At 38.5% G+C, this 22556-nt stretch overlaps 2 protein-coding genes across 2 annotated transcripts in view; one reads left to right on the top strand and one right to left on the bottom strand.

Moving 5' to 3' along the window:
• LOC124268872 overlaps nt 1-16061 on the bottom strand; it is a 155022-nt gene extending 138961 nt beyond the window's left edge. Inside the window, exon 1 of the mRNA XM_046703899.1 lies at nt 15994-16061. Within this exon, the coding sequence (XP_046559855.1) occupies nt 15994-16023 (30 nt within the window). The 5' untranslated portion in view covers nt 16024-16061. The remainder of the gene's footprint in view (nt 1-15993) is intronic.
• A 602-nt stretch (nt 16062-16663) lies between these two features.
• LOC124268831 lies at nt 16664-20688 on the top strand. The gene is made up of 4 exons (XM_046703845.1): nt 16664-16671; nt 17267-17390; nt 19492-19653; nt 20203-20688. Exons 2-4 carry the CDS (start codon nt 17270-17272, stop codon nt 20424-20426), a joined length of 507 nt encoding a protein of 168 aa, XP_046559801.1. The 5' UTR covers nt 16664-16671; nt 17267-17269; the 3' UTR covers nt 20427-20688.
• Nucleotides 20689-22556: the final 1868 nt, after the last annotated feature.

Here is a 22556-nt window from a genome sequence, read left to right as displayed (position 1 = left end):
TCATCCACCAGGCGAGGTCTCTGAACACCAGGCACCGATTTCTCGAAACAAACTTAAGTTTTTACTGAGTTTGACAATTTGAAACAGGTGAATTTTTAACTCAACTGCATTTTATACATAAAAAAGATGAAATAACTAGAGTAATCTATCCACCAAACTCAAATTGTCTAATTAAGTTTGTTTCGAGAAATCGGGGCCAGGTCTATTATAAGGTATTATGACAGTCTAGTTTATTCAATTCTGAATATGTCTGAGATGCCAACGGCCTCTAAATGTGAGGTCCTGCGTAGATGTAAGCATTCCTCATTGTGACATCCATTGGCTCAGAGTGTGTTCTGATTCTTGGAAGTTCGATAATAAACACTATCACGTATACAACGTTGTCATAGACCGATTCAGGGCAGTAATTGTTCAAATATTTCCAAAGGCCAAACAAAAACTATGTAGCCAGGACATTTGAGACTTAAGGCACCGTTCATAATTTATGGCTAGTGGGGGTGATGATTTATTTTTATTTTTTTGGGGGGGGGTCCACCCATTTTGTTCTCGGGAGGTAGGGGGGTCATCAATTTTGTACATAAAAATATAAAAAAAATATGCTTAAATATCATGGGAAGTGAAGGAGGGGTCATTGATTTTGTACATGATATGCAAGGGGTGGGGTGGGGGTGGTTTGGGTTGGTGTCACTTACTTTGTACAAAAATTTTAGTGGCGTCATTCACATTGTACATGCTTCCGCATAAAAATCATCATCACCCCTCCTTGCCAGAAATTATGAACGGTCCCTAATTTCCGTAATTTTTTATATGACACTAATCAGCATTCTTAATCCTTATCATCACCACACTGTACATTGCCAGCCAGCCTGTGCCACTTTGTCACTTTCATGAATTTACAGTGTATGACATTTATAACCTTGTCCAAAGCAATGCTATTGTATCTTTACCTGTCCATTGTGAACTCTTCATCTGTCGTTGTCTGTAACTATATATATGAACGATCGGGAGTAAGCTAAACAGTTACTCTACCCGGATTCTCCACCAGTTGTCAATGTGTAGATGTGTCGACTAGCTCAGAATTATACATTGACAAAGATGAAGAAATACGTTGAGTTCAAACTTCTTCAGTTGACTATACAGTACATGATGAACAAATACACAAGACAGCAATGAGATTGGTTGCCACCTCAGACATAAGTGAAGTGAGCAAAGATCCAGCTCAACCTCAGGGCGTTTCCTACAAGCGTCATTATCCTGCTCGTGGTCGTCCCTACACAGACAGAATACCCAACTGGTGACAGGCATGAACATATATATAGTTCTAGACATCAATGGACAGTCAAAGTGTTATCAATGGACAGGTAAAGAAACAATAGCACTGCCTTGGACCAGTTGATCTGATGGCAGACACGGCCATGGGGATGACCAACTAAGGCTATAAATGCCACCTTCGTTGACAAATGGTTGTTTACAACAAAAATCCTTTAACTGACTCGGTTTGCATTTTGTTAGTTTAGAACAGCATCATTGTTTAATCTCCAAGTGCAATATGAATTGACACAGTAGGAGATAACGCAACAAACGACAAGAAACATCAGTATATTGCCACAGCCTGCGACAAAACAGGAGGCAGTGTCAGTCTCGGGGAACATAGCATCAATGAAATAATGAAAACTCACTTTATATGTTATTTCTCAACTACTGTTACATTCAAATCTAACAATTACATATATAACAGATTATATTTATGCATACAAAGTGCTAAGTCATGCATATGAAATGTAGTATTACAGTACACAAGCATTATCATACAAAATGTGAGATAAAATCACATCATGGTACAATGCAGATATCTATTTATCTATTGATTTTATTCATTTTTTTGGGTGTGTAAGAATTTGAGAAATCAGTTTGACAGAAGGATACATAAAAAGCTAGGTCTAAAAAATAACAGCTTTGGCATGACTATTATAGCCATCTGATTATTGTCAAGGCAAACTGCAAGTGCAAGTTGATAAAATGTAAACCATTTGATGTTTAAAACACTTAGCAGCATAATAATAGAGATTGACATTTATAATTGGGATGGATATATTTTGTTTATTTACATAATGAGCATCTAAGTTGGAAAGTATCCTTGAATATGAATAGCTTCCTCCGTGACTGAAATCTTTTTTCTGTTAAAATTTTACAGAAGCCATTTTAATATATCATATCCTTAATTTATCATCATAATAATAGTTATTGTAGAAATTGACGTAGAAATTTCTACCATCCATCCATACAATCATGTCATACATTATGCACCATAAACTGTTCTAGATACCAAAACAGGCAGATTTCTGTGATTTCAACTGAATGACCTAATTCATCCGTGACTGTTTATTTTACAATTACTTGAACATTGTTTCTCACTTTTCTCAGTTAAATACCTGCTGAATATTTGTGTTGTTGTAAAAAATCTCAATACATACGGGCAGATGAAATTCACACATTGCATACAAGACCTTCTCATTTTGTGTACCGTATCAGTTACCTGCTGTACAGAATTGCTTGCATATAGCTCAATGTGACAATACCAAAGCGATTGGAGTAGTAATGGTGGTTTATTTCAGAAAAGTAATATAGGCCACAGTCCCAGGTTCGACATTGAAGATTACAGAGTGAGAAAGTATGTTATAATGAAGACTGTCTCAGTAACATAGCTTGATTATATGCTGATAAATGTTTTAAGATGCTTGCATTTGATGACTGCAGAAGCGTATTAAATTTTGGATTGTTGGATATTCATAAAATTGAAATGGATGTACAGGCGTCAATGCTTGATATTTATTACAAATAAGCAAGAAGTGATATTCATCTTCTATATCACGACAGTTTACAGGTATTACATAATCTGTCATTTCTAGCCTCTCCAATATACCTGCCAGTTTCTATTTGTAGTTTATGAGACCCGATCTAAACTGAGCAAGAACACGTCTATGTTTAAAATAGCTAACTGTGAAGATATAAGATTCAACACCGAACATAGTTTTAAGCGAGTATCCAAATGTTTTGTGCCTTGTATTAGTGCGAATGCCAGTCTTGTTGATCTGAAAATTTGAGTCTACCTAGAAATTCATTTAAAATGGGGTTTCACTTGAACCATCTGTTCTTGCCAAACAAATTAAAATCCATAGACTTCTAATGTATGCTTTATCCTAGATACCCAGCTCTTACAACCATTACTTTCCATTTGTACAAGCATATTATAACATTTCTTTACATAATGCTCATTTGACATTTTTAATATTTTACACCAATATTTAATAGCCCTTCTGATGGTATAAATATTATATACAATGGATATCTTCCACATTAAGCCTCACACAACATGTGCAGAAACAGAGGCTGTAATTCCTAGAAATCGTTTACAAGCTGCTATATGTACAACTTCTATTTCGTTAACAACATTCAGTCCCCATACAGGGCTCCATATAAGGTCCATATCAGCGTATGTACGGATAAAACATATGCACGATATCATACGGTAGGAAATAATTTAGAAAAAATAACAGATACGCACCACAGCAATGGTGTACGGTCTTAGAATCATTTACAGATGTATCTATCTGAAAAAGTATTGTTTTATGTTTATTGACCTGTTTCAGGGCTACAGATAAGGGGTGTACAGGCGTAATGTACACCTCAAAATCAATTAAGTACGACATAATATAAGATTTCAAACGTATCGTGTACGCACATAAACAACTTTTGTACGTCTAACATTTAATTTCCGTGCGTATCGTGCAAATGGAAATCTATTTCAGATAAATACTTGGCACGTTTCTTTTGCGAAACCTGATTTGACACATGAGGAAACCCCGACAGTAGGAATCACTTGCGTTGCCATGCAACGATATGCGTCACTATTTTTCGATTGGCTAAAAACTACACTGTTCCTATTTATATCCAGTCGGACCTGACATTTCGCGCATCACACGGTCGCTCAGTTATTTCTCACGCGTCTTCAAATACAAATACATGGTTGGAAATAGTGATCGATGAATCGTCCAGACAAACCACATCACCAACTCGCTCACACAAAAACATGTCAGTACTCCTTCAAAATTCTCAGTACACCTTCACTTGCAATATGATGTGTAAGTACACTGGCACCCCCAAAAGTTATCTGGAGCCCTGCTGTTTACACAAGAGTAGGAATGTTGTGGTGCATATATGAATCGAAACACAAGATTGCTGATACGCCATTAAATTCCATTCAGTACTCTAAATTTACTCTTATTGTTTTCTAGTACTCCCATATTGGAAAAATAAGAAGTACGTACTCCTGATGTTGAAAAATTATCTGGAGCCCTGCCCATATTTCTGCACCGTATAATAAAATTGGGCAAACTTTGGTGTCGAAAATCTTAAAGAACAAATCAAAAGGTAATGGCTTTAACATTGGCAGTGATCTTTGTTTGGCCTGCAAACATACATTTTCTATGTGCTTGGTCCACACTAATGACCTACTGAATAAAATACCTAGATATTTGTACCAGGAAACACATTCTATTTGTTCACCATTATAGAACCATTTTTCATACTTGGACAGTCTTCCATTCTTAAAACTATTATCTTTGTTTTTTCCATATTTTTCCGTCAAACAATTCTCAGAACAAAATATCTTTAGGACATCAAGTCTTTCTGTAGACAAAACACTGTATCAGAGATAAACACAACATTATCAGCAAAAAAAAGAACAAATAACTGTACAAGTTCAGGTTGGCGCTGAATTCCTGAGTGCGTAACATGCTTCAATTTCATAAGCTAGTTCATTGATAAGAATGGAAAAAGAAGAGGGCTTGGGATACACCCTTGTTGCAAACCCAATGGACAATCAGAACATGTTGATAAATTATTAGTAAATTTGACACATGCTTTAACACTTGCATAGAGGGCTTGGATTGATTTTAGCATTTTACTGCTTGTATGAAATTCTATGTTCTGTTCGAATAACGCTACTCCTACTTTTTCTTTGTTTCTAGCGTAAAAAAGTACTAAAAATAGAGTTATCTCCCTTCCCCTTGAGCACATGTTTTTATGAACTGGAGCGCGAAGCTCAGCTGCTGTAAAACTGTCAAGCGACATTAATAAACCGGTAAGAATGTTACCGTGTCTTGTTTGGGAAAGGAAAGTTACATCACGTCCATACTTTCAAGTTCTCTCACGAACAAAAAGTTTATTATTGTAGTTTAAGCACGGAAACTCGCCGCGTGTTGGTGGACTCTATTTATAGTAACACAACCACGAATGTAACCTCGCCATGTCACAATCAATACAAGTTATCCAGCGCCGAGTTATGAACGTCTTTTATCAAGTTAGTGAATGCTGAACTCCATAAACTTGGCTTTCCGTGAACTTTTAATGTGAATGGACATTTTTGTGCATAATGAGCGACACAGAAAACATAGCGACAGTCGTGCATTACGGTACCAAATGTTAGACCCAAGCGTTCGGTATAAAGGGATTCCACCTGTGAGATATGGTTATGATGATGATATCCTATATAGACATCGTGTTGGAACCAGGTGGGATACAGATTTTGCAACTGCAAGTCTCCATGCTGATCTTGTTAAACAGTATAATCTACCAAAGTCAACTAAGCCATCAAAGAATCGAGTCTATTCCTAAACCTACCAAGAAAACTTCGTGCTAACGTGAAATCTGATACAAGTTTTTCAAGTATCCATTCAGAACTTGATAAATTGTTTGAGGCAACTAAGCCATCAAGTGTAAACACTGGTACAAGTAGGACAAGTAAGGAATACAAAGACAAGTTAAAGTTAAACTTACAAGCAGAAGCAGCAAAGTCGAAAGCTTTACATGCTAAAAAAAAGGCACAGGTTGATATTCCGAGCCCAACATGAAACTGAAATGGCAGATCTAGAAGCCCAAGTATTGCAGAATATGGTCATGAGTTCTCTACACACAGGCATTAATTCAGAAATTGACTCATCTAATAAATCTAAAGCTGTTCATGACTGGACAGAAACACAAGTGAACCAATATTACGCACCACAAGACATGCAATCAGAAATGACAGAGGTTACAGGTATGGAATCACAAAACTCTGAAGCACAATCAGAAGTCGGTGAAGAAAGAAATCAAACACAAGCACAATTCAAAGAAGGAAAACGAGCACAAACCGGAGACAGACAGCAGGCTCAAGTTAGACATGGACCACAAGCACAACCTGGAGACAGTTCTCAAGCACAAACAAGCAACCGACCACAAGCACAAACAAGAGACAGACCACAAAACAAGCACAACCAACAAAGTGCGCTATGGCTGCATAGACTCCTGGATAGATAGACTGGTCATAGGCTAGAAGAAACACAGCTTCAGTGGGAAAATCGCCAGTCACAGAAGAGATTGCTAATGCACTGATAAAGGTTGAAAGGGACAGAGATCTACCAAGAGTTGACATTCCTAGGTTTAGCGGAAGTGCTTTACAATGGCCCAAGTTCATTCAGCAATTCCATTATCAAATCCATTCAAGACCAGGAATCAATGGCCTTAAAGGCGAATGGACATTCTACAATCTCACCTAGAAAGCCGAAACAGCTTGTCGAAGGTCTTGGCTACAGTGGTAGACATTATGCACTTGCTATGAAGGAACTTAAGCAAAGAGCTTTTATCGAGAAGATAACCAATGGCCCAGTTCTCAACTCTAATGATGCCCAAGCAATGAGAAAACTCTACATTTCACTGAGGGACTGCACAACCACATTACAGTTGTTGAACTATGATAAAGATGTACCATTACCACATTTTCCCTCAAGGACCAATATGTAGTTAGATAAAATAGTAATTTCTGAGAAGGAAGTATCTGATGTTATAAAATGTTTACAGTTAAAACAAAGCTTCAGGGCGGATAGAATAAGTCATAAATTATTAAAGAATACCGTTTATTCCATATCCAAGCCCTGTGTTTTACTGTTCAACTTATCATTGCAATATAGTGTGTATCCAAATATGTGGAAAGGGCATATGTCATGCCTCTGTTTAAGAAAGGTGATCACTCTATTGTTTCCAATCATCGACCTATTTCTCTTATAAGTTGCATAGGAAAACTGTTTGAAAGAGTGGTATACAAACACTTGTATAACTATTTCCTTGTTAACAAACTTTATATAAGTACCAATCAGGCTTTCAAGCAGAGTCATTCAACTGTCCATCAATTAATTGAACTTTACCATCATATTTGTACATCTCTCATCAACAAAGAAAAATATTGTATGGTATTTTCGCGATGTATCAAAGCTTTTGATCGTGTGTGGCACAAAGGGCTTGTACGTAAATTAGAGATGTATGGTATTAGAGGCCAGCTTTTGCAATGGATATCGAGTTACATAAGTGATCCTTGATCAACCGTCTTTGTAAATGGAGCTATATCAGGCCCAGGTACTTAACAGCTGGCGTCCCCAGGGATCAGTATTGGGACCCTTTTTGTTAGGTGAGTGGTCTATGTTAGCGATATTGCTGATAAATTAGATTGTGTAACAAGACTTTTTTGCTGGTGATACCTAAGCTTGGAAAATCATCGAAAATACTAAAGAAATCGAAACTTCTCTGAATACCAATTTAGACATATTATATAGCTGGAGCAAAAACTGGCTGGTCTCATATAATCCTGAAAAACAGAAGCAGTGTTGTTTTCCATGATTGATGAAACTGAAGAATTGAAATTATTTTTTGGCCGGAAAGCAAATCAATTTGGTAAACAATCATAAACATCTCGAATAACATTTGAAGCAAAAGGTAAATGGTCTTGTCATACTAATCAAATTATCAAAATTCGTGCTCCAAAATGATATCATCAATGCGGAATTGAAATACTTACTTAACAGAAATACAATCAATACTATTTATAAGATATTTATCAGACCACACTTTGAATATGCTTGTGAATTATGGGATGGCTGTACAGTAAAACAGAAAGAAACTTAGAGAAACTTCAGTTAGAAGCTGCCAGAATAGTTCTGGGTCTACCTAGATATACTTCACGTCAAATTCTATATTATGAGACAGGCTGGGAAAGGCTGGATGAGCGAAGAAAAAAAAAGAAAACTTTGTCTATTCTACAAAATTCAAAATGATTTAGCCCCTGTATACTTAAAAGATATTACTCAGATAGTGTGTTGGATCAAGATCTAATTATAACCTTAGGAATGCTAGCAATATTATTCTACCTTCTGCAAGGTTAAGACTTTCATATGATTCCTTTTTCCATCAACTGTAAGAATGTGGAATAATATTTTTGATACCGAAAAGAAATCCGAGCCTTCATTACAAAGTTTCAAATTCGTACTTAAAGTCTGCGAGCAACCTGTAGCTCCATCATATTACTTTCGTTTGGAATTAGAAAATTAAATATTATACACACAAAGTTGAGATATATGACTAGTCAGGTAAATTATGATCTGTATCGTTTCAACATAAAAGATTCAGCTTCTTGTTACTGTGGCAATACTTGTGAAAATGTACATCACTTCCTATTAGAATGTAAACTGTACAACATCCAAAGGGAAATATTAATGTTAAATTTAAAAAGTATTGTAAATCGAGACTCTCCAATCACATTGTCATTGATGTTATTTGGAAGTCCTGATATGACCATTCAACAGAATGAATACGTTTTTAAAGGTGTGCAAACTTTTATTCATCAATCGAAACGTTTTGTGTGATCACATGAGTTGTATCCCTTCCTCTACTTAACTTTCCTATCTCTTCTCTCTATTCTTTCCTAATATGTATATAATTGAAAATGTATGTATGTAAATATTAGGGAGCGGGTATTTTAAGTTGGATTACTTGTCCCCAATCCCTTTCACATTTGTGAATAAAATATGTTTAAATCAAATCAACTATGAATCCAACTTGTCGAGTTGCGAGATTGTTCTTAAAGTAGCCAGACGTTTACCTGCGGACAAGGTGGGCAGATGGAATGAACATGTCAGAGTACTTGCGGCAACCCATGATCCTACTTTGATTGACTTGCTTGATTGGATCTTGAGACCCGAGGTTGAAGCGGATTCCAATCCATTAGCCATTTCTCAAAGAAAGCAAAGTAGACCACAGCAGTCGAGGCATGAAGATAAACTGGGCACAGTTTATAACATGAATGAAAATACTCAAAGCAAAGAAAACACTAAACTATGGAATGCCACTGCGTCACAAAATCACCAGCAAGTCAAGTTCAACAGAACACCAATGTCAAGCCTCCTTCATATCCAGACAACAGTAAGGTGCCATGTCACATGTGCTCTGGCGGTCACTATCCCTATAGGTGTCCCTTATTTGCCAACAGGACAGTTAAGGAGAGAAAAGACATTGTCAGAACAAATAAGTTATGCTATAATTGTCTCAAGCCAAATCATGGTGTCGAGAAGTGTTTTTCTGCCATCAACTGTCAGGAACCCGGGTGCCAAAGACGCCATCACACAATGCTGCATCAAGGAGTACAGAAAAACGACGGACCATGTGACAAATAGAAAAGTAATTTCTCATAATGACTTTTCAGTCCTATTTCAGATAGTGCCGGTCTATGTTATGGGACAGACTGGAAGAGTTAAAGAGACATTCGCGTTATTGGATTCTGGCAGCGATGTAACTCTCATCCAGAGCTCATTGGCAGATGAACTCTGTTTGAAAGGGAAGAAACAAACTCTAGACATGACTACACTCAGTGGAAACTCAAAGCACAGCTCTCAGAAGGTTCATCTACAGATCAAAGGTGTTGCACCGGAATCCAAGACAGTTCAAGTCAAGAGCGCTTGGACTTACAATGGAGCATTTAAATGTAAATCACAACATGTTGATCCTAAGTGGAAACACCTTGCTCATCTCAACTTGCCTGATGTTGGTTCATCGCAGATTCAACTTCTCATTGGCCTGGATACTCCTCAAGCACACCTACAAGAAGATACTATCTTGGGCTGACAGCGGACAACCTTATGCAGTGAAGGCGCCACTTGGTTGGTCACTGATGGATCGTCAGCATGGCGACAAATCACACACAGCGCGCAAGCACATGTTAACTTCATCATATCACAAGATCAGAGTTTGCAGGATCAAATAGAACACTTCTGGAAAACAGAATCATTTGGGACGAAACACAACATGAAGGAAGCCACCTCGGTTGAAGACAGAAAAGCAAAGACAGTATTGGATGAAGCGACAACATTAGTTGGCCGGTCACTACCAAATCGACATGCTTTGAAAAGCAATAACACTCAGCTACCAAACAACTATCCCTACACCGCATAAAGAGACATAACCTGCTCATGAAAAAGCTTGACCGTAGTAACCAGTTTGAAGAAATGTACAGCAAGACCCTGAACCAGTACATTGACAAGGGTCATGCAACCAAAGTGACTGACAGTGTATCCTCTGATTATGAGAACAATCTGCGCATGGTACATTCCACACCATGGTGTACAAAACCCAAACAAGCCTGGTAAAGTATGTGTTGTCTTCGATGCGCTGCTTCCTACAAAGGGACCTCATTGAACGACAACATGATGTGTGGACCCGATCTAGTCAACAGTCTCTTCGGCATATTACAGAGATTTCGCCTGTATTGTATTGCGATTGCTGCCGACATCGAAGAAATGTATCACCAAGTTAAAGTGCCCGAACATGACATTCACAGTCTGCGATTCTTGTGGAATGTTAACAGATATGAAACAGGCCCACCAGATATCTACAAAATGGGTGTTCACATATTTGGAGCAACAGATTCATCCGCTTGCGCCAACTATGCTGTTAAGCGAACTGCACTTGATAATGCTGACCAATTCTCACCTGTAGTAATTCACACAGTGCTGCATGATTTCTACGTCGATGACTTATTGAAATCTGTCGAACTGCCACCTCAGGCTACTGAACTTTGAAGGGATCTGACAACATTAATGGAGAAAGGAGGCTTCCATCTCCATAAATGGATAAGCAATTCATCTGAAGTTTTATCTTCCATTCCAGAGACAGAGAGGGCTATTCAAACTTTGGATCTTGATTTGGATGAATTTCCTGTACAACGAGCACTCGGTCTCAGGTGGGACGTAAATCAAGACTGTTTTGTTTAAAACTCCATTACAGGATTGATGCCGACCACCAAGCGAAGTATCATGAGTACAGTGTCTTCCATCTTTTATCCATGCGGCTACCTATCACCATTTACCATGCGAGCTAAAGTCATCATTCAAGAGCTGTGGAGACAGAATGTCGACTGGGATGACGAATTACCAACAATGATACAGAGAAAGTGGGAAGAATGGTTAGACGGGCTTGACAACCTCCCATTATTGAAGCTACAGCGACATCACCAAAACTTCTCATCACAAGCCAACAACCTTCAACTGCACGTCTTCGATGATGCCTCGGAGAAGTCTGTTGGTGCAGTAGCATACTTGAGGTATGAGACAGGTTCGACAAGCATCGATTGTTCATTCCTAGCCTCGAAGACGCGTGTCGCTCCCATAAAGCAGGTGTTATCGATCCCTCGTCTTGAACTCCAAGGTTCAGTACTAGCACTTGGAAATTCTCTGCAGAAGGTGTTAGGATTACCTGAACTCCGCCTAATATTATGGACAGATTCTATGACAGTGCTCCAGTATCTGAACAACGAAATGAAGCGCTTCAAACCATTTGTAGCCAATCGGATTGCTGAAATTCTGGAATCAAGCCAGCCTACACAATGGCGTCATATTGCAAGTTCACAAAATCCTGCGGATTATTGCACAAGAGGAATGACTATAGCACACCTGACTGGGAGCAGTTCTTGGTTCAGTGCACCTGATTTTCTTCACAACAGTGAAGACACTTAGTGGTCATCTCAAATCAAACCATCTACACTAGATGATGATCCTGAAATCAAGACCAAGCATGTATTCACAGCCAGTTCAAACAAATGTACACAAGAGACATACCAATCACAGCATGAATTGTCGGAAATCTTGAACCCCTCAGACTTCTCATCATGGCGAAAGCTCTGCAGATTATCAGAATGGATAAGAAGAGCAGTACTCAACTTTAAGTCCAAAATATTCAGCGGATCTATCGAGCCCAACAATGAAGCTACTCTCACAGTTCAAGAATGCAACGACGCCTCAATGTATTGGATACAGCAAGCACAAAATGACAACTTCAAGACTGAAATTGACAGTTTGAAGAATGACAAGGAGGTAAACACAAAGTCTCAGCTACTATCTTACTCACCCATATTTGACGGAAGCCATCTGAGAGTTGGAGGTCGACTTCGCAAGGCTGATATTCCAATCGAAGCCAAACACCAGCTTATTTTACCCACCGTACACCCAGTGACTATGCTCATACTTGAAGATGTTCACAAAAACACAGCACACGGAGGAGTTGAACATATCATTGCCAGTGTTCAGCAGAAGTACTGGCCCTTGAACTTGAGTCTCCAAGTGAAGGCCGTCATCAGGAAGTGTAGAGATTGCCATAAGCGGCAATTACTGCCCAGTGTCCCCAAAATGGCAGACTTGCCAGTTTGCCGAACAAACTTTGAAGCTCCCTTTACTCACACAGGAATCGACTCTTTCGGTCCTATGTTGGTTAAACACAGAAGAAGCAGGCTGAAGAAATGGGGATGTATTTTCACTTGCCTCGTAACTAGAGCTGTACATATTGAGCTTGCCGATTCGTTGGAAACAGACCATTTCATTCTCATCTTAAGGAACTTCATTGGTTGTCGGAAACCCAGGCCACATTTACAGTGACAATGGGACAAACTTCCAAGGTGCTAATAATGAACTGTCTGAAAGCATCAGAAATCTCAATCAAGTAGAAATCTCCAATTTCCTTACAACCAAGTCAACTCAGTGGCACTTTACTCCACCCTACAGTCCACATTTTGGAGGTGCCTGGGAGCGTCTCATCCGCTCCATCAAGAGAGCACTGAAAGCTGTTCTGCAAGACAAATGTGTGACAGAATCAATGCTAAAGACAACTCTGATTGAGGTAGAAGCAGTACTAAACAGTAGACCTTTGACCTATAACAGCACTGACCCTGATGATTTCACAGCTGACCCGAATCACTTCCTCATTGGACGAGCTAAACATGGACAGCAAGTCAGAAGCTTTGACAAAGCTGATCTTTGTAGCCGCAAGAAATGGCGACAAAGTCAGATCATCGCAGACCATGTTGTTAAACGTTGGAGGAGAGAATACCTGCTAATGTTGACGATTCGACAAAAATGGAAAAGAGAATCTCCAAACATCGCTGAAGGTGATCTCGTTATGCTGATGGAGCTGAACAAACCCAAGGTCAATGGGACATGGCGCGTGTCCTGAAGATCTACCCTGGAGACGATGGGCGTGTCCGGTCGGTGAGAGTGAAGACGTCCCCACGGAGAGTACACCAGGCCAGCTTCCAAAGTGTGTCTCCTGGAAGAAGCTGCATCAGTTTGTGATAAATGACTCTAAAAGTGTTTTCAAAGTTATCACAAAGACATTTCAAGTAATAAGAACATTTTCTCTTAACAAGTAATCATATGTAGTCACTCTTTTGACTGTCAGTGGGGCGGGTATGTATGAAATTCTATGTTCTGTTCGAATAACGCTACCCCTACTTTTTTCTTTTGTTTCTAACGTAAAGTACTAAAAAAAGAGTTATCTCCCTTCCCCTTGAGCACATGTTTTTATGAACTGGAGCGAGAAGCTCAGCTGCTGTAAAACTGTCAAGCAACATTAATAAATCGGTAAGAATGTTACCGTGTCTTGTTTGAGAAAGGAAAGTTACACCACGTCCATACCTTCAAGTTCTCTCACGAACACTCCTCTTAGCTTTAATATATTCCACAGTTTCACGAAGTCAAAGGCTTTGGAAAAGTCTATGAAACATGCATACAATTTACCTCTCTTTTTTTGAGAGATAGCGTTCAATAACAGACTGTAGAATAAAAATGTTATCAATAGTACTGAGTACAAATAAAATGAAAATACACTTCAGTGAGTGAGAATGGCATTATTCAAAGGCACATCACTTCGGAGGCATCATTTGACCCTGAAAGTAAGTCTGACAAATTCATCAAATGCACCTGGCCTTCTGATTGGCTCAAATTCATCCATGCACCAGTTTTGATTGACAGACTGGTTCGGTCTATTGTAAACTCCACTACAAAATTCATATGGGCAATAACAATCAGAACATTGTGGAAATGAAACAGGCACCGATTCATGCTATGATCAAGACAAGCAAGGATACATGCCGTTGAAACAATTGTACACTAGTGAGTTCTTTACATTGCAGTTTTACAAGTCAGGAAAGTGCATCAGTTGTCTATGACTTGATTTAACAAACATTACAATAAGAAAGATACTTTCTTAAATGTAATTCTATGTTTCTTTTTTTTTTCAATATTAGTTAGACTTCCCAGCTCATAGAAAATCGCTAGTGCAAGCCAGATCAATCGACTGACTGATTATTCAATCAATTGCTCCAGCACTACTCATGGGGTCCATGTCACTCATGAGGTGTGGAAACACAAATTTAAGTTGTTTTCAGGATAGATTTATATGTAATCTGATCGTTTTCTCACAGAGTGAAGCTAGTTTACATCTGACTTGATCAAGTATTTTACCCAATAAACATCAAAATTCTGAACTTGGTGGATCTTATCTATAAACAGGATTGAGTTTTCTAGGAATGCCCCATAACCACAGCACCTCTAATCTACTGTCTAAAAACTGGGGTATCTGACAAATGGGGTGGGACCATCAATAATTATCGAAACACCCTGGTACAACCGTTTCAGTGAGTGAGTGAGGTGAGTTTTACGCCGCACTCAGCAAATTTCCAGCTATATGGTGGCGGTCTGTAAATAATCGAGACTGGAACAGATAATCCAGTGATCAACAGCATGAGCATCGATCTGCGAAATTAGGAACCGATGACATGTGTCAACCAAGTCAGCGAGCCTGACCACCAAATCCTGTTAGTCGCCTCTTACGACAAGCATGGGTTACTGAAGATCAATATTCTAACCCGGACCAACTGTTTCAGCAGTGTCAAGATAAATGTTGCTGCAACTAATCACTGGTCCAAATCTCATCACCAAAACTACTTTCAAATTATAATGTCATCTCACTTCTGGATTTCTATAAGGTGCAAGGTGAAAAGCAATGATTACAGTTTGAATATCATATAATATTTCTCAGTCATCAAAAGGCCAGCTATTGAGGCTACATGAGGTCAGTTCTGTTCTCTCTAACGCATCTAGCACTAAAGTCATGAAATGTTTGTTTCAGCAGTGATGGAGGCTGCAACTTCACTCTTGGTTACATTACAATAACAAAACAGGAAAAATGATGTGACAATTGTGCAAGGAGGCCAAAGTAAAACACACATTTCTATCAATATTACCAACTGTTGAACATTGAGGATTTCGTATGACTCACCATCAAACAACCATCAAACAGCATCCTTGCCCCAGCTTCTATAAAAATTAATTGAGAGGGCTACAAAGTCACCTGGACCATAGACGGGGGTAAGATTTCCGCCCTATCCCCACCCCACCCCTCTTAACGATGAGGAAAATAATAAATTATGACTAGGACTCCTATTGTGTACCAGACTTGGGGAAAAAGACACTTGTTCACTCTGCAATGAGGGTAGAATGGCACTGTCAGTGTCAACTGATAAAAAGGATTCCCCAAATAGAATTTTGTGTTTTATACATTCAACTTCTTGACTTTTGCCATAAACGTAATGTTTTTCTTGGGACCTAATCATAGACCAATAGCGTTTTCTGTCCAAACTGTATTTCCATTCTATTAGATATGACTGTTAGTGACTGGAGATATAATGTAGGCCGATATGTTGTACAAGTAGGAGGTCGAGGGCGTTTTGAACACATTAGCAGCTGATCGTGAAATAGATTTAATCCCACTGAATTAGATTCGCAATCGCCTAAATATACTTACACAAATTTCTGAGACAAATTCATTTCTCATGGACAATCAGAACACCTTTAGGCGACTCCATATTTGTTTTGAACGGAAACGCTTACAAACTTTTCGGTAGGAGCGATAGGATTGGTCAGTCGAAAATCCATTGAGTAACGTGTAATCTCATTGGCTTCGCAGCAGACGACTCTTTATTTTTGCTGAAATGAAACTTAGGAAACTTGCTCCACCTGCAAGTTCACGTGTGTTGTACTGAATATCGGGGACACAAGTCACGAAACATTGCATGTCTGCCGTTTTTTAGTCTTAATGCCTAAAATGTAACCTAATAAATTTAACACACATCTTCAATAAAAAATATTAGCCGCGTCCTCAGAAGCGTCATGTCGATCTGTAAGAGGATCAGGTTTTTTTGTTTAGAAAGGTTGGCCGTCCCATTATGTTTTAGTTGTTATGGTAGATATTTTTGTATTCTTAATTCGATATCGAAACCATCGCTACAGAAACAATGTACACGAGCGAATGTCAGACACGGTGTTTAAGAGTTATGCCGTTTTAGTCACACTCGAAGCATGTTTACTGTTGATGTCAGGGTCCGTCGTTTTTCAGTGTGCACTATGTATGGGAGATATATTACAGCTGTGATAGTGTGCATATATAGTTCTGTTCAGCGTTTGCAGTCATTCCATTATTTGGGTACAATGTTATTGTATTAATCAGAGACCATATACCGGTATATGGTCTCTGTATTAATTCATTCTGGCATGCATAACATTTTTAACCCAACTAGGGCAAAGTTGAGACCAAATGTTGGTTTAGTAAATTTTGACAGTTCCGCTCATTAGATTATTGTGAGTAAAATATCCAAAAAATGCCACATGACATAAACATTACTGTGCAAAATAATGCAAAAATAACAGCATGAGCAGTGTCATTTTCAATGTGGCAGCCATTTCTATGTTAGATCAAAATTATGTTAGCAATTGCCAAGTTCATTTGCACATAATGTCAATTTCAGTAGTCTAATAGATTTCCGGAGGGATTAAGTATAAATACAGTAAATCTTGAGCTAAACAGTTGTTGACAACTGACAACACAACTTTGGTTCAGTTGAGATCAAGATGCATATTCCTGAAAATTTTGATCAGGTATCCATTATTAAGAGATATGTTATCACTATTATACTGTAAATGAACACATACCTAGGATGTGGTATTTGTAGAAACATTAGAGCTTTCAGAGGTTGACCTGGGTTCATCATGCCAAGTTGTACCCTAAAGTTTTCTTTCAGACCATGAACACATTCTGCGAGTCTAGTGACTACCATCATGTGCCCTCCACCCCAAGCTGCTCAAGACCAGACCCAGCTGCTGCACTGGTTCCAGACATACACTTCCCAAACAGCCCTGACATGGGTTAGTGAATCCACAAAAATATAGCAAATCCAAAATGAACATTTACAACAGATATGTCATGATCTCATTGAATATGAGTTGATTCTAATGAAGTCGAGTCAAGTATTAAGAACTTCATATATGGTCAAACTTTTGAACTAACCTGTCTTTTGTTAAAAATGTCGCATGTATATGTGTGTGTCCAAACAGACACATACAAACACACATATAATTATTAATGTGTAAGTTGTCAATTCCAGGAGTTCTATTGGTACAATGATTTTATATGTTAACCACTAAGGATGCAGATTTGATTTTCGTTTGTTACTTGTTTAACACTTTCAACACTAGTCAACCAGAGGCTTTACTGCCATGACACTGAGCTCCTAGAGACTCTGAGGTCATAGATGAAGCTTAAGTTCATCCTTTTTAATCTCTTTGGAGTAAATGTCTAAACTGCACAATCTGTGATTGAGAAATCTGTTTATTTAGGGACCGTTCATAATTTATGGGTGGGGGTGGGGGGTGAGGATGATTTTTATGGAGAAGCATGTACAGTGAATCACCACCCCCACCCCTAAAATTTATGTACAAAGTAAGTGACCCAGCCCTGCATGTCATGTACAAAATGAATGACTCCCCCCCCATAATTTTTAAGCATAAGGTTTTACAGAACGAAGAGGGTCACCCCCCACCCCTTAAAATCATCATCACCCCCATAGCCATAAATTATGAATGGTCCCTTACGACTGGTGGTAACCATGCTGCTTGGATGATGTTTATGGATGTTGTAATCACACTCATGGAGATCATGCGGATGAAGTTGGTTTCACTGTTTATCAAAAGCTTCACGCCGGTACCACATAGCTCACTCGTCTTGCACTTTCGTGTTGGTACACCGCATTACATGTCACATTAATACATAACTACACTATACCTGTTGGTACACCATGTACATGTCACGTTAATACATAACTACACTATACCTGTTGGTACACCACGTACATGTCACGTTAATACATAACTACACTATACCTGTTGGTACACCACGTACATGTCACGTTAATACATAACTACACTATACCTGTTGGTACACCACGTACATGTCATATTAATACATAACTACACTATACCTGTTGGTACACCACGTACATGTCACATTAATACATAACTACACTATACCTGTTGGTACACCACGTACATGTCACGTTAATACATAACTACACTATACCTGTTGGTACACCACGTACATGTCACGTTAATACATAACTACACTATACCTCAAGCTGTAAGGGCTGATGGACTTAAAGGGGTATTCCAACTAATGGGGGTGGTTAAATGTGGACCAGACATTTCAGTTATTGCCATCATGAATATTGATCCATGGACAGATTTTCAAGATGAGTGTGTTGGGTTGAACACTGGTTTGAACTGTATATCAGTTATATCATGGCTTGTCCGCTTAATGTTGAAGGAAAGCCTGAAATTATGCGAGCTCAAATGTATATTGGTGAATATGGTTCTGACAAACCTTGAAACATTATGGGTTAAACAAGATTCAAACCCTTTAAAATAGGTTTAAGTGACATGGCCACGATTGCCCCCTATTTACAAGATGAATTCAAGTTGATCCAGATCTGTCTTTTTATCCTGTTTTTAAATATACTGAACATTTCTACAATGTGAGTTGTATAGGTGACCCAGTGTACTTACTCTAAATCTAGTGCAATGCAAGAACAGCTGGTGTTGAACACAAAGTCAGGGTTGGATTCACCCTGATTGTTTCTAGGTTTACCAACACCACATCCTTCCTCTTTAATTGGAGAGGTCTACAACCAGTGCCAACTGAGTATGACTGAAGTACTGTTTGAAGCACTGTTATACCACCACACTCACTCCAACATCCACTACCTGCAGTGACAATGTGCTTGTGGGGAGGAGTGTGTACCTCCCTTGTTAAAATGTATTGAAATTGCATGTTTACATGATTTTGAGATGCAACCCACCACTCCACTCATCCTAGCAACTTGCTATATCCACACTTGTGCAGCCCGTGTGTTAAAGTACATGTCGTACAGTTTGAAGGCAATTACTATATTGATGATGTGTGTTTTCTGTTCAGATTTTAGAAGTGAAACCCTGGTCCCTTCAACACCAATTTGTCCTTTGGTGAGAGGAGTGTACTGTACAAGGTTGAGAGAGGTATCTGCTGACAGCAGATGCTCATACCTCCATGTAGGCTGGGGTCATGAGGGAGGCAGACAGATGCCTGATCTTGAGTTGTGTAAGTCAAACATTCCCCTCTAATGTTTGAAGGGATTGAATTAATGAAAACATGTTGGGTTTTTCGTTGAGGCAGTTTTAAGAATTATGTTGGTATGCCAAAAAGAATGGCAGAGTATGTGTAAATATGGAATTCTAAATTGGTACACTGGAGTTCAGATGTTCAGATGGAGTAACACGCCTACATTAGGCTGTCTTTCAGAAGTTTCAGTCCCTAGACCATATGTTTCATTCCAATCTCATCCTCTGATCATCTCAGAAATGACACTCCATGGTTTATATTTAACAGTATTATTCTATCTAAGGATCTATTCTTCTTTTTGGTTTACAGACCAATGGCCCACAAATTCAGGTTGGAAGGTCCAAATATATTGAAATTAAACATATCAAACATGTATTTATCCTCAAGTTGTAGCTAGGACATTTTTGTTAAATACATTGCACATCCAAGTGCAAGTTTGCAGTGCCACTGACATCTGCACAAGTCACATTTCTGATTATATAACCTGCTGTTCATACTCTGCAGTTACCCAAGTTTTATTCATTACAGTCACAAGTTTTGCTGAGCAGGTCGTTCCTTACACACCAAGAGCACATACACCAGCTGACAGGGCTGAGTCCTGTGATGTCATCAATGATATATTTCCAACTTACAAAAGGGCAGAAGTTGCCAAGTCAAGGCTAGCCAGTACTCCGTCTATTTTCTCCACTTCATGTCATGTCAGCAAAGAGAGGCAACTTAGCCTGTTTTCCGGAGATGAAATATTTGCATAGACTCACAGATAGTAAGTTTTCATTGGCAGTCCCAGTTACCATGTAAGTTTGTTCTTTTTCCCATGTACGTGTGTTACCTCATTGTTACTGTGTTTTTAGTTTGATCATGTCATTGCATACTTGAATCTTGTCAAACAAAGTTTGCAAACCATTTGTTTCCCAGCATAATTTATAAACACCTGGAGCAAGTGGCACCAGAAAATGTGTAGTTTCATGTTATGTCAATTATTCCGGTTCAAACATGAAATATATTTGAAAAATTTGTTTGCGTCTGTTTTTATTATTGACTAATTTTACATATCATGGGTGTGGATGGACATTGCTGCCTTTTTATTGAATTATATTGTATTTCTGTAATCAGCATCTTTCATGGACAGAAGACTGACAAGATAACAATGTCCATTTGACACGAACAACACAGGAGGATGACTTACTCCACCATGTCAGCAGTGACTGCATTCCATGCAGACAGTGAGAAGAAAATATTATACATGAATTTTGTGTTGTGTTTTATATTGCCTTTTACTCAATTGCATATCTATCAAAATCAGACAATACAACCAGTATTAAAACTCTCTATATAACAGATGATACACCCAGTGTTGAAAGTCTGTATATAACAGGTGATACACCCAGTGTTGAAAGTCTGTATATAACAGTGTTGAATGTGTGTATATTACAGATGATACACCCAGTGTTGAATGTCTGTATATTACAGATGATACACCCAGTGTTGAATGTTTGTGTAAAACAGGTGATACACCCAGTGTTGAATGTCTGCATGTATCAGGTGATATACCCAGTGTTGAATGTTTGTGTATAACAGATGATACACCCAGTGTTGAATGTCTGTATATTACAGATGATACACCCAGTGTTGAATGTCTGTATATTACAGATGATACACCCAGTGTTGAATGTTTGTGTAAAACAGGTGATACACCCAGTGTTGAATGTCTGCATGTATCAGGTGATATACCCAGTGTTGAATGTTTGTGTATAACAGATGATACACCCAGTGTTGAATGTCTGTATATTACAGATGATACACCCAGTGTTGAATGTCTGTGTATCACAGATGATACACCCAGTGTTGAATGTTTGTGTATAACAGGTGATACACTGTGTGTTGAATGTCTGTATATAAACAGATGATACACCCAGTGTTGAATGTTTGTGTATAACAGGTGATACACCCAGTGTTGAAGTCTGTATATAAACAGATGATACACCCAGTGTTGAATGTTTGTATATAACAGGTGATACACCCAATGTTGAGTGTCTGCATGTATCATGTGATATACCCAGTGTTGAATGTCTGTATATAACAGGTGATACACTGAGTGTTGAATGTCTGCATGTATCAGGTGATATACCCAGCGTTGAATGTTTGTGTATAACAGATGATACACCCAGTGTTGAATGTCTGTGTATTACAGATGATACACCCAGTGTTGAAAGTCTGTATATAACAGATGATACACCCAGTGTTGAAAGTCTGTATATAACAGGTGATACACCCAGTGTTGAATGTCTGTATATAACAGTGTTGAATGTGTGTATATTACAGATGATACACCCAGTGTTGAATGTCTGTATATTACAGATGATACACCCAGTGTTGAATGTTTGTGTAAAACAGGTGATACACCCAGTGTTGAATGTCTGCATGTATCAGGTGATATACCCAGTGTTGAATGTTTGTGTATAACAGATGATACACCCAGTGTTGAATGTCTGTATATTACAGATGATACACCCAGTGTTGAATGTCTGTATATTACAGATGATACACCCAGTGTTGAATGTTTGTGTAAAACAGGTGATACACCCAGTGTTGAATGTCTGCATGTATCAGGTGATATACCCAGTGTTGAATGTTTGTGTATAACAGATGATACACCCAGTGTTGAATGTCTGTATATTACAGATGATACACCCAGTGTTGAATGTCTGTGTATCACAGATGATACACCCAGTGTTGAATGTTTGTGTATAACAGGTGATACACTGTGTGTTGAATGTCTGTATATAAACAGATGATACACCCAGTGTTGAATGTTTGTGTATAACAGGTGATACACCCAGTGTTGAAGTCTGTATATAAACAGATGATACACCCAGTGTTGA

The sequence above is a fragment of the Haliotis rubra genome, unplaced genomic scaffold, assembly GCF_003918875.1.
Source record: "Haliotis rubra isolate DU_JTF1 unplaced genomic scaffold, ASM391887v1 Scf140, whole genome shotgun sequence".
NCBI lineage: Eukaryota > Metazoa > Mollusca > Gastropoda > Lepetellida > Haliotidae > Haliotis > Haliotis rubra.
The sequence above is the reverse complement of the archived record's forward strand: the minus strand, read 5'-3'. Positions and strand labels throughout refer to the sequence as shown.